Raw genomic sequence first — 13,944 nt, forward strand, 5'->3', positions numbered from 1 at the left:
GTTTGACATTTTCATGAAGTTGTGTTTTTCTTTACCTGTAGCTTACATATGTATGAATTACATGTACTGAATCACATTGCAGGTAGACTGCTCTTTGGGAATACTGGTAGGTAGGCAAAGGATAGGAGAAAAGACAATAAACTTTTTAAAAATCATTTCATTTTTGGCAAATATGTAACTACATTTTTATTTCTGTTTTATTTACATAAAAATAATAGCAAGTACATTTTTTTAAAGATTTATTTTTATTATTTTTTCATTGGAAAGGTGGATATACAGAGAGGAGAGACAGAGAGGAAGATCTTCCATCCGATGATTCACTCCCCAAGTGAGCGCAACGGGCCAATACTATGCCGATCCAAAGCCAGGAGCCTGTTCCGGGTCTCCCACGCGGGTGCAGGTTCCCAAAGCTTTGGGCCGTCCTCGACTGCTTTCCCAGGCCACAGGCAGGGAGCTGGAAGGGAAGCGGGGCTGCCGGGATTAGAACCGGCGCTCATATGGGATCCCGGGCGTGCAAGGCGAGGACCTTTAACCACTTGCGCCACCGCACTGGGCCCTAGCAAGTACATTTTTACATTTTTTGCTAAGGACACAACTTTTATACATATGAGACATGTTGCCGTGTCTGTTCATTTGATTAACAATGTTTGGAAAACTTACAGACACCATCAAGCTGACACTAAGAAAGTGTGAGTTTAGTGAGTATGAAATGTGGTATGAAAGGGTGGGTTTCATGGAGATTTTTACATTTTCAAATGTTAAATGTTTTAATGCTCCACTTGACTTTCATGTGTTCTTGAGCTTCTGGGATATTTAATTCACTAAATGATTTGTTTTGAATAAGATCATCTCTCTGTAAATCCATTTCTGAGCTACTTATTATTTATAAAAGAAGGTCAGTGGAAGGCCAGATTTCCCCCTCTCTCATCATGAGTTTTTCTGTGTGTATGTCCTTTTGGAAGGGAAATCTGATGATAAAGTATACCAATTCACCAACCCAAATGTGAGTCTGATACACAGCAGGAAAAAGGAAAACCTAAACATAAAATATTTGAAAAGTAAATTCTTTGTGAATTACCCTCTCTCCTAAGACATCAGAAGGCATAGCTAAAAGTTGGCCATATTTGGAGGGTATGATTAAATACAGCGAGTGACTTCCTTGAAAGTTTAAAATGACCTACTTTAAGTGTTTAATAAAAGGAACCCAGAGAAAGGTCTTCTGACATACTTATCACTTTGTCTCTCCTGGAAGCGAAGCGCAGCCAGTCTATCAGCAACTGTGTGCACCTCTCTGAGCCCTTGCCTGCCACTAGGAGCGTCCCACTCCTCCTCCACACCGTGAGCGTGCTCTTCCCTGCTCTCTCTTACTCCTCTTGTTCTCACAGGCTCTCAGGTACTGTAACCCTGTCTCATGTGTCCATCCATGTCTCTGGGCTCCTCCCACTTGCCTCTGCCCCTTGCTTCATTGGCTAATACCCATATCACTTGGTGCCTGACAGTGGCACTTGCTTTCAATTCTGGTATATATTAATTCTTGTTTTAAGTCATTAGATATTTAGTGGCAACGTGATGGTCAAGAAGATGTCTACAACCCTATGGATCTTTATATTTACAGTTAAAGAGGATAGGAAGATTTTTTTTTTCAGTCCCTAGTTTTTAATAGGGGGGAAAATGTTACACCTTTCTTAGTGGGTCTTGTATTCATAGAATGCCTATAGAAAGGAAGGGAATTTTCTTAGAAGTTTCTAGATGTTTTTAGCATGTTACTGTTAGAATATTGCTGTACCTTCTAGAAAATGAATAAGCTAGAAAAAATATATACGCAAGATTTATTTGGAGTTAATAAGTGACGATCATTTTATATCAATCAGTGATAGTTCAACCAAGCAAGAATAATTTGAAAATATACAGAAATACTGCTTTTGGACTTGGGTGATTAAAATTGGAGTTAGCCATGTATAGTTTATTTACACGGTGCACCTTTTGATGTGTTAGGAAGTTACAGCATCAAAGCAACCTTTGACTCCACCTTTATACAAGGATTTACTTTGCTCTTCATTGAATAATGACTTCTGTGTCTAGTTACTGTTCAGTGATTCTAAGATGTTCTTGTGTTTTTATTTTCAGAAATCTGGCATTATAAGTTAATATGTTTTTAATATTGGAGATAGCCTAATTGTGGCTCTCTGTAGCACTAAATTATGTTACAATGTGGTTTGGCAAAAAAAAAATAAATCCTTTGAAGAGTATATAAAATGCTGTTTCATTTAATTTACAGAATATAAGGGAAGAAGTTAGTTTTACTGGGATTCAGGACTATGATGTTACTTAGGAAATCCTTTGTCTCTGGTCAATAGTGGGTGGGAAACATCAAAACCATTATGGGAAAGGGTTTCCTGTGAGAATAATGACCAGTATCAGCTTTTTGATTATTTGGCTTTCAAAGAAGGCTGTTGTTTACAAGTGATTATAATAAAGAATTTCAAATGTTTGCCCCCTGTGTGACTGATTTACACTCAAAAGGAATTTTTTTCCCCATAGTGAAATACTTTATTTCACAGTCCATTTTTTTCCATATTGTTTCACTTAAGGTTTTTTACTAGTTTTTCCGGAATATGTTCTCACAAGAAACCTCTTCCTATTAGTACTTTAATTTTGGATGCTTTGTTCTCCTTCACTGTTAAATTGGTTCCCGCATATGCATACACAGTTGGAATAGCACTTAACTTTCTTAGAACAGTGGTTCACCACGAAGGGTGATTTGGGTGATGTCTGGAGACATAGTTGGCTGTCAGGATGGGACAGGTGGATGCCAGGGATGCAGGTAAACTTCTACAAAGATCAGGCTGCCACAGCAAAGAGTTAACTGGTTCAAAGTGGCAAGAGCACCAAGGCTGAAAAGGCCTGCCTTTGGGTTAGTCAGGCGGGTCAGGCTGGGGCTGCACGTTGCTCTCTTTACCATCCTTGTTGCTGGTCTCACAGTGCCAAGGGTGAAAGCACAGGCAGGCACAGTCATTTTAGAACAGTGTCCTGCTTCATGTTTCTGGAGCTCCTTCTAGGTCCCATACCTTTTATGAGTCAGGCCTCAAGATAATTTCGATTGTCTGGTTCTGCCAAGATCATTGGGCAAGACAATGCTTGGTAATCCTGAGTGTTAGGGTGTACATTCTCCATGCTTTGCATATTACAGGGTAGAATTTGTATTCCAATTTACCCACTCCTGGATAACATGAAGATGCTTTTAATTTTGCTTTCTGACCATAGATTCTTTACTGTATCAGTGATCGCTAATTTTGTTTCCAAATTCAAGTTAACATTTCTTGGTTTTGTTTCTGATTTGTATGATTAGTTAATCCACCAAAGTTGTTTTTAAAGGAAAAGCAACAGAGAAGTCCTTCCTTGCAGCACGCAGTGTATCTAATTTGGATCCTTTGGGGATACTTTATTTGGAACAGAATCTGTGGAGGTTTTTTGGGAGAGTCATAACCACTTTTTTGTATTAGTGTGGATAGCCACAGTAAGAAACATGTTGGAGAGAGATTGGGCAGCTGAGCTGATTTCCCTGTCGTTCTAGGTGAGAGAACAGTAGCCTTCCAGCTACTTTGCCATTTTCTCCACCTTTTATGTTGCATAGTCATGTATCAGATGGCAGATTTTTTTCTTTTTTTTCTTTTTCTTTTTCTTTTTTGTTTTATTTATTTATTTTTTTTATTGGAAAGGTGTATATACAGAGAGGAGAGACAGAGAGGAAGATCTTCCGTCCGATGATTCACTCCCCAAGTGAGCGCAACAGCCGATGCTTTGCCGATCCAAAGCCAGGAGCCTTTTCCGGGTCTCCCACGCAGGTGCAGGTTCCCAAAGCTTTGGGCCGTCCTCGACTGCTTTCCGGGCCACAGGCAGGGAGCTGGAAGGGAAGCGGGGCTGCCGGGATTAGAACTGGTGCCCATATGGGATCCCAGGTGTGCAAGGCAAGGACCTTAACCACTGTGCCATCACACTGGGCCCATCAGATGGCAGATTTTACGTTTTTTTTTTTTTAATACCATAATTGTGATGGTTAGCATATCAGCCATCTTCCACAATGCTGTGGAGACTTGCAGGACCCAGTGGGGAAACCTCGCGTAGGTGCCTCTGTGACTTGTTCGTGGGTTTCCAGGAAGTGCTAGTCGTCAGGTCCTTCAGAGAACTTGATCTTGCCAAAAGCCTTCCAGTGACTTCACCTGTGCCTCAAGTTAGTACTATGCACAGTGTTTCAAAGAATAGGAAGTTGCACTATTAACTTCTCGTTATGCAACCTGAGAAGCAAATGAAACCCAAAATTTTATTTATTAAAGAGTCAGCCTTACTCCATTTAGTAAAAGTGATTAAGAAAGCCTTAGCTAAAAGACCAAGTGAAATTGCTTTAAAAAGTAGTAGTCAGATTTCTAGAGAAAGACATGTTACTGAAGAGCTTCTACATTTAATGTAATGTAATCATATTGACTCAGGAAAAAAACGATCTATTTGATCTTTTTGGTTTTTTAATGGAATGGTGTTTTAGAAAGCAATGGTTTTGTAATGATACTGTGTAATTTATACTATCAAGAGATGATCAAGTTACTGCTTTGATCATTTTGGTTGTTAGGATTAAAAGAGATATTCGATTATTTGATTAGAAAGAGTAAATGATCTGCAGAATCTGAAATGCATTCAAACAGAATGTGTAACATCTCAGCAGGATGTGTTACATCTCTCAGGATTTAAAATGTAAATTATGTGGTTTAGGTTGTTCTTTTTCTGTTTTGAATACCGGGTCATCCTCTCTCCTGGTATTTAGTGTTACATATTAATGTTACAGTGATTTTCATGTCACAACTTGGATGTAGCTTCAGCATAAACTGCTTTCTTAAGAAATAAAATACCAGCAGAGGGAGCCCAAGAACTGTTCAAAAAGGGAGAAGATATTGAGAAAATGTCTTCATGATTCATTTGACCAGTATACAGAACACATTTTGAGTTTATGCGCTTAGTGTAAAGAAGGAGAAAGGGCCCAGAAACGTATATGTGTCAGTGAGGAAAGTGGGTTTAGCTTGAGGGATAAGTCCAGTTGGAAACCATGTTTTTCACCAGGTCCGCTTTGATAGCTCTGGGAGTAGCTTGAGCCCCTCCAGCATAGCAACTCTCTTGGCGTTGTGGCTCTCCCTTGCCTTCCCACTCCACTCCAGGCACCAGTGTTTCCATCCCTGCACTGCCATGCTTTCTGGAGTCCTGAGCTTTTTCCATCTGAGAAATCCATCCTGACAGTTTCACAGAAACAGAGCTCTAAGAGCTGCATGAGGCCAGCCTGCTGGGAAGTCAGGCCAGCTGGTGGTGGTGGGCTTTTGGTCCATCTGCTGTGTTGAGGACCAGTGGGGACACTCACATTTGGAAGTGGCAGTGCTGTGGCGGTACTGCATCTCAGCAGATGGCGACATACTTTAACTTTGGAAAGGTTCTGCCAGTATTGGCTCTGTTATTATTTGCTTCTGCTTATAGCCCAGAAACCAACCTCTACCAATTTTGGCATCAGGCTTAAGACAATAAAACCCACTCTTCCACCATCTATAAAAAATAGTCACTTGCCAATTTTTTAGGAAGCTGGGAAGCTCTTGGGCTCCCTCTATTGATATTAAATGAACAAGTTGGTTCATTAATAAACTTACCAGAAGGCTTCACCGTCTTGCTTAATTGTAATAAACAACTAAAGAGAACGGCTGGAAGGCCTGGCCCCATGGTGTTGCCTGGCTTCTGTTGCCCAGTGCTGAAGACCCTAGAAGGAGCCCTTTGCGGAGTCTCCTCTATGCTTTTAGGTTGTGAAGATAGAGAAAAAGTCTGTACATGTGCCTTATGCTTCTCGGTGAGGAGATGAACAGTTCTCACCTATTCAGGAGAAGAGGCAGGCCAAGACAGCTGAGGAAGACAAGGCTTCAGTTCTGTTTGTGCTGCCTTGTACTATCTTTGCTTGTGCTCTAGGCTCGGTTTACCATCAGCATCCAGCCTAATACATTGGGTTGTACATAAAAGACAATGTAGATGTCATAGATTTGCAGTCTGGAAAGTGTGACAATGTGCCATAAAATGAAAATTTCATTTGGTTACAAAAAATAAAGACATAATTTTTTGTTGGAATCTCCTCCTATGTATTGAATTTGGAATTTTCCTCCATACAACATCTTAGTTAGAGTAGGCCATCATTTTGACTTTATATGGTTCAGATCAAAGCATTATTTGGGGGTGTCCTATTGACAGTCTCCAGTTCAGGTGAGGAACTGTATTAACATGTTGCAATTTTAATCAGGCTTTTTTAGTAGTGAAACTTCAGCTAATCAAAATCATCCAAAAAATATGATGTGAAGTTTATGTGGATGTTAAGTTTTATTATGGTCCATGATCATAGTCTCTAATGAGGAATGCAGCCATGGGGTTGACATGCAGGACCACCTGAAAAGTCCTGTAGGGGGATGTGCCCAGGGCAACATGGGAAGCAGAGATGGTGGAGCAGAGAAAGAGGAGGGAGGTTAGCAAAGAGGAGTGAAGAGAGGAAAGTAGGTGCCAAGTGTTAGCTATGCTTGAGGCCACCATGAGCAGAGCTCTTCACGTTAGATCTGTGTGTAGGCTGAGACCCAGGATAGCCCAGTATTCGCCTTCAGGAACCTTCTGATGCTGGAAGGTCTCCTGTGACCTTCAGAAGAGTGGAGAGCTTTTAGAGAGACCTTTCTGAGCACTATGAGGAGAAGGAGTGCCAAGAAGAAACAGTAATGAGTTAGCAGACTACTAAAGTAACCCAGGTGAAAGATGAAGTGCCCCCACAGCTGTGTCTCTGGAGAGGATGTTACAGTTATCCTGTTGCCTTGGGAGATCAGAGAGACTGGCATGAATGGTGGGGTTTAGAAATGAGCCAGGACAGAGCTCATGCTGCATGGGGAATAGCTTGTTGTCATATTAGCTGAGATTAACCAGTGGTCACACTCCTCTGTGGCTTTCTGTTTAATGTCAGATGTGTATTGAGTCTCCAGAAATATCAGTGGATCATTTTTGTATTCCAGTGATTAATTCCACTTTGCATTTGGTGACATACACTGTTAAATAATTACAGCATTTTATTTGGGACAAGTTGTGCATTTATCTGTTGTCTGAACGCCTCTTCCCTTGGCATGTATGCCCTCAAAGTTCCAAATGACCTTTGAAGGTCTCAGCCATTTGTGTGTTTTCCTTTTTATCCCTTTACTTTAGTGGAAGACTAAAAGACCATAGAACTAAGGAGGGAAGCATATTCTTGAGGTGGAGCATTAGTAGTGACAAATATAGGAACCTTGATGATGTTAATGTAAAATGTGGAAAAAGGGAAAAGCAGAAAGCTTCATTTTTAAAATCAGTTGTTTCAGATGGTGGTAGTACTTTTTCAGATCTTGAACTGCGACTCTGTGCTTTGTGTTGATACTTACAGAGGTGGAAGAGTGTCAGCAGTCGGAAAGTGCACCTGCCGCTGGGTCTAGTCAGCTCGTGGTGGGACAGCCGCAGGTGCTTCGGAGCAGCAGTACTTCGGATATCACCGAGCCACAGAGCTCAGATTCTCCTCAGGGTATGTGCTATCTTCTTCAGGGTTACTGCTAGACAACTGTGCACTCTGGCTAATGGGAAAAAACACTACTGCCTTCTACATATATTATACATACTTCTTGAGGGTATACGTTGGATGCAAAGTATAATTTCTGGCAATAAAATGTTTTGCTACTTAATATGTATTTTTAAAAATATTTATTTATTTATTTATTTATTTAGAAGGCAGAGAGAGAGAGAGAGAGAGAGACATCATTTATGTGATAGTTCACTCCTCAAATTGCTACAAAAATCAGGGCTTGGCCAGATCAAAGCCAGGAACAAGGAGCTCCATGCGGAATTCCCTGATGTGTTTCTGGGGCCCAAGTCCCTGCGCCTTCTTATGCTGTCTTCCCAGGTGTCCTAACAGGAAACTGGATTGGAAGCAGGTTAATGGAAACTTAAACCTGCACTCCAACATGAAATGTGTGAACTGGAAGCAGTGATTAAACTCACTGTCCTATAAAGCCATGCCCTAACAGTTTAAATTATGCATACGTTTTGTGTGTGTCCACTTTTTTCAGCCAGGCTTAACTGATGACTAGAAATAAGTCCAGAATTTCTGTAGTGAGAGGGCGGCTGAGACTGTTGTAAACCAAGGTGAGGAAGGGCAACAGGTTAGGCAGAAGATGGGCGGGGATGAGGAGGATGCAGGGAAGGAGCGGTGGAGGGCTGTAGAGACGCAGACAGGTAAAAGGAGAGTGGAAACTGAGCAGACCTGTGGGAAAGGTTACTAGCTAGCCTAAGATACCAGCTGCAGATGGAAATAAGATATTTTAACAATAGAAGCCTGTGAGGTTTCTTCATCAACTTTCAGCAACACGCAGTGGAAAGCAAAGAAGCCGGTGGTTTGATCTGCAGACAGTGAACATTATTTTACAGGAGAGGACCTGTTTGAAGGATGTCTGATGTCTTGAATTGTATCTGGTATCAGGAAACATACTCTGTTTTAATTACATAAGTCAATTAAGAAATAAAAGATAGATTATTTATATATTGCTCTTATTCTGTTGGCTGCAGTCTACTGAAAGTGGGCATTGGTGCTTTCTCTGTGGGTCTTTATTCTCCAGCAGTGCTGAACTGCCATTCTACTCTCTTCCTGTTGGTTCATCTGGCCAACCCGGGGGGACAGCTGAGATATCTGCCAAACCCCCACAGGGAGGGCGTTAGTGCCTTGCCTTGTGCTGAGTGGACCTGCTGGCCACTGGATGACGTTCCGTCCACCCTCTTCACAGCCTGCTGGGGCCAGAGGTCAGGTCTTACATATGTACTGGTTTGACAGACCCTCTGCTCCTGTTTTTATGTGTCTGATTATATATGCTCAATAATTACTTATATATAAAATCATGTTCTAATTTTACTATCTAAAACATTTTCTGTTATTTTCTAACCCTTCCTCAAAACTCTAGGACAAAAAATAGAAAATATACAGAATTTGTGTTCTTCAGAGCTCAAGCCTATTCAAGAAAGCAGAGGACATGTGAAGAAAGAACATGAAGGGATAACAGTAAGATATTTTCCAATCAGTTTATCTTTAAAAATAAGCAGTTATTATACAATGAATAAATTTATTGACACCAATGGTGCCTTTTTAAAAAATTAGTATTTTCCTCATTTAGATAGAGTATACAGACCCTTGACATCTTTCAAAGTTTAATTTGATTTCTATGTAAAAATCCAGTCACATGGCAAAAATAATGAAAAAAAAAACTAACACGAAAACAGAAGTACTACCTGGTTTCCGTGTGGCAGTGTGTGTTTTTAAGTGATGTTGATTCAGATTCCACGTTTCTGACATCAGTTTAAATAGCATTCTCTGCTGATGTGAGTTGCTGAGCGAGTGAGTATTCACAGTCATTCACATTGATCTGTTACGGTTTCTTTTCAAGGGCAAAATAGTGTTTATTGTTTTTTAAGAGCTTTTTAAACTTTTGTTTTTCAAGATTGATTCATTTATTCTTTCAAAGAGAGTTACAGAGAGATTCTTGCATGTGTTGTTCGTTCCTCACACTGACAGTAGCTGGGGATGAGTCATGTTAAATTCAAGAGTCAGGTGCTTCATCTGCTCTGCCACGTGGATGCAGGGGCACAGGTACTTGAGCCTCTCTCTGCTGCCTTCCCAGATGCATTAGCAGTGAGCTGGATCAGAAGTAGAACAGCTAGGACTGTAACCAGCACTCATGTGGGATGCCAGCGCTGTGGTTGGCAGCTTAATCCTTGGCCACAACGCCTGGCTCCTTACTGTCATTAAAGATAAACATACTGCGTATAAAGAAGAAAATTCAAGCATACCCCATAACTCATTCATACAGACAACCTGTATTTATTCATTTCTTAAAAACATGTTTATATTTTAGTTTGAAATACAGAAAGGGGCATATATGAAGTCATCTCTAGATTCACACAGCAGCCAGGGTTAAGTTAGGATGAAGTCGGCAGCCTAGAACTCAATCTAGACCAACCCTCCCCCCCGCCCCCCAGATGGCAGAGAGTGCAAGAACTGGGGCCATTGCTTGCTGCCTCTTAGAGTCTGATTCGGAGGATGCTGGAATCCAGAGTGGAGCTGGGGCTCCAACCCAGGATCTCTGAAATGGATATAGGGTCTACAGCCATACCACCCTGAACGCGCCCAATCTCGTCTGAAATGGTATAGGGAGCTCAGGCAGCATGTTAACTACTGTAACAAATGGCAATCCCTATTATTATTATTTTTTAATAGAGTATATACTAATGGAAAACTCCAACATCACAGAAAGGTACAAGCAATAGCTTCTCCCTACTCCTTGTCTGGAAGATAACCAGATGTTAAGTTCCTGTTTCTTTTTTAAAAGGCATATACCAGAATATGTTCAGCGTATATATGTTCTATTTTCAACAACCAAATAAATGACCACAAACCTGCCTCTCCTTAGAGAATGGGGCTATCTCAGCTTTGTTTATTGCCTTGCTTTGCTCTGTACAGTTTTGCTGAGTGTGTAACTTACGGATCTCTAAGATTTATTTACACTGTGGCATGTAGCAGAGGTTCACTATGATTTCTCTGACGTAGAATATTCTGTTGTGAATTTACCATTCTCTTGCTGATGGACACTTATGAATATCTGCAGAGTTTTGTTATGATGAAAACTGAACCTGAAGTCAATGCCTACTTTCCAGAGTGGCTATACAACTTTTATTCCTGCCAAGATTGTATAGAGTTCCCATTTATTCACATTGTAGTGAGCACTTTGTATTGTTAGATATTATGAATTTTTCTGAGTCAAAGAGTGAAAGGATTTCTTATCTTGCATTTCTTAGATGAAAGGTTTTAAATATTTCCATATGGTTATTGACCCTTTATGTTTGTTCTGTGAAATTCCTACCGATGTTTTGTGCTATTTCATTATGGACTTGTCTGTCTCTTTCTCTTATTTTATTCTTTGTATAATATGAATACTAATCCTGTATTGGTATGTTTATAGCAAATATCTTCCATTCCTTGGCTTATATTTTTCACTTTTTATGGTGTTTTTTGATGAACACAAATCTTTTCATTTGAGTTCTTTGGTTAGGGTTTTATGACATTCGTCAGAAATCTCAGCTACACATGGATAAAAATATTACCTTATACCTAGTCTATAAATGTTACACTTTTGCTCTACATGATTAAGTCTTCCATCTGAAGACTTTAGAAATTAGTTCTTGGTTGTGGAGTGTTGTAAGGATCTAATTCCATCTCCCTCCTCCCCGCCTCAGAAAGCAAGCTATACCAAATCCCAGAAAAAATCATTCTTTATAGATCCAAAATGCCAGCTGTCTCTCGCATATGCTATTTCCTGGATGTGTAAGGCGTTGCTTTTTGTCTTGCCTGGATTGGTTACTTTATCTTTCTGGATAATACTGTTACAACTCAAATACTGCAGTCTGTCACTTTTCTTTCTTCTCTTTCTAATGGAAACTGATTTTCCACTGCCTTTTGTCTTCCATTGTAGCTGTTGAGAAGTCATTTGTTCACCCTTCTAGCTGTTGTTGTTTCTTCTTTTCTGTCTTTGACCTCTAGTTTTCTTACAGTATGTTTAAAGACAAATTTTTTTATTTATATGTTTGATCTTCTGGTGTAAGATTTATACAATGCATATCTGGATGCTTGTCTTTCTAAAAATTCTTGGTAATCATTTCTTCAGAAATTAAATGTTTTTACCCTTTGTTTTCCTTAGTATTCTGGATAAGGATGTTAACCTTCTCATTCTCTTTTCCATGTTTCTTAAGCTCCGTGTTTATTTTTCATTCTCTTTTTGGTCCTCTAGGTGTGTTCTGGATAAATTGTATCAACAGCATTTCCTCAGTTCAAAATATCTCACTGCGCTGTTCAGAACTTCCATTGATATGTTTACTGAAGAAAGTTTGGTTTTTGTTTCTGAAACAATTTCTTTCCCAGCATGTTTGGATTTTCTAATAATTTCTTGTTGCTTTCTCTTTTTTGTGATTCTCAGTTCTGTTCCTTTAAAATGTTGAAAAATTACATTTCTAAAATTTCATATGATTAGTATCTTTGAGGGTTATAAATATTTTTGTTAGCTTTGTGATTCTCACACAAATGTTTATTTCCTTTGATCTTTAGTAGTAGTATTTGATTTTAGTTCCTGGCTGGCTAATCTTAAAGTGCAGAAAACTTTAATGTCTGCAGTCACAGCCTATTTATTTTATTAATAGCCTATTTTTTTTTTTTAGCTTAGTAGTCATTATGTCTTTTTAGGCCTGTCTTCTTATCCTAGCTTTTGTTTGCCTTGTCTAGTCTTTATTTTAAAATGAAAATGAGAGCAAGAGAGAGAGAATTCTTTCATTGGCAAGTTCACTGTCCAAGTGGCCACGATGGCCACGGTTGGGCCAGGCAAAGCTGGGCGCTTCATCCAGACCTCCCAATGAGTGATAGAGGCCCAAGCACTTGCATCATTTTCTGCTGCTTTCCCAGGTACATTAGCAGATAGTTGGATCATAAGTGGAGTAGCCAGAACTCTAACTGGTTTCTTTATGTCATGCTGGCATTGCAGGAAGTGACTTTTTCACCCACTACTCCTCAATGCTGTCCCATAATCTTTTGTCTTTTAATTGTATGGAGGTATGTTTTAAAAGTTCATGGAAAAATAAAATTAAAATGTTTATTTTAATGTAAATACATTGAAACCCATTCTTCATAGTGCACATTTCTCATGGGCTTTTTGAAGGCTGCATGTGCATCCCAGTTGTTTGCTCATTTAAGAATTCACATCTTTCAGTTGGCTTGTTATATATGTCTTAAGAGCTTTTTATTTACTGTGCAGCAGAGGACAACGCGTTTACATCTTCATTTCTGGCTTTTTTCTCTTTTTCACCATTCTTGAATTTCTGTTGCACATTTTTAGGACATTTTTAACCCAAAGGAAAAAATCAAACAGAAATGTTCTGCAGTTTGTTTTTCCTTCTCCTCCATTCTTTCTCCCTCTATCACATCATCCTGCATCCCCCTAGATTTATACCCTTTTGTGGTTTAATTTTCTTCTACTTAAGTGTAGAGCTAATCATGAACTCTAGCATGTCACTCTGCAGCATTTGTCTTTATTATCGTTGCTCCTCCTTTTCCATCATCAAAAGCCTCATCTCCTTGTTTTCTGAATTGCTGTAACAGTTCCTTAGTGATTTTCTTTTTCACTGTATCTACAGAGAAACTACTTGACTTACATTTTAATTAGATTTTTAGTCACAATAAACTATTCACTAGACCATATAGATGTTCCTTTTGTCACTATTGGATTGAAGGCCTGCTGGCATCTGCCTCTTTTAGAATGCCTCTGCCCTGGCTGCCCTGCATGGCCTGCTATAATCAGCTTCTTTTCCTGCACATAGAACTTGCTGATCAGTACTCCGCGCTTCCAGCCTTGAGTCCCTTCCCGCCTTCCCTCTACCACTTCCTGTCTATTGCCTTCTTGAACAGCTCTCCTGTTACTGTCAGCCAATTAAGGTAACACTTTATTTTGCCTATCTTTCAGAGAGAGTGTATCGCATAATTTGCTTATGTATGTTATTATTTTCATAATCTGTGTGTGTTTTGTGTTGCCAAGCAAATTGCAGATTTTTAGAGGATACAGCTTGCTTCTTGTTATTTTACTCTATTTTAATATCGGAGATTTTGTGAAAAGAAAAAAGCATCATCTTTTCATGGTCTATGTTTTCTGTAAACTTTTTGGACTACCCTTATATATATGTGTTTGATCAAGGGAATGAATATAATTTTAAAAGAAATAATTTCCATATAATTTGGCATCTTTTCTTAATCAGTGTATTTGGATGTTACTTGACAAAGCAGAGGAT

At 39.5% G+C, this 13,944-nt stretch overlaps 1 protein-coding gene across 4 annotated transcripts in view; it reads left to right on the top strand.

The window, feature by feature from the left end:
• Positions 1–13,944, top strand: part of RALGAPA2 (Ral GTPase activating protein catalytic subunit alpha 2) — a 267,919-nt gene that overhangs the window by 91,529 nt on the left and 162,446 nt on the right. For 3 of the 4 annotated variants that reach the window (XM_040981780.1, XM_040981778.1, XM_040981777.1), the window contains exons 17-18: positions 7,466–7,600; positions 9,027–9,124. In XM_040981780.1, coding sequence (XP_040837714.1) covers positions 7,466–7,600; positions 9,027–9,124 — 233 coding nt within the window. The remainder of the gene's footprint in view (positions 1–7,465; positions 7,601–9,026; positions 9,125–13,944) is intronic. The other variant, XM_040981779.1, reaches the window with a different exon arrangement.

This window comes from Ochotona curzoniae, unplaced genomic scaffold (assembly GCF_017591425.1).
Source record: "Ochotona curzoniae isolate NIBS_2020 unplaced genomic scaffold, NIBS_Ocur_1.0 contig_3520, whole genome shotgun sequence".
NCBI lineage: Eukaryota > Metazoa > Chordata > Mammalia > Lagomorpha > Ochotonidae > Ochotona > Ochotona curzoniae.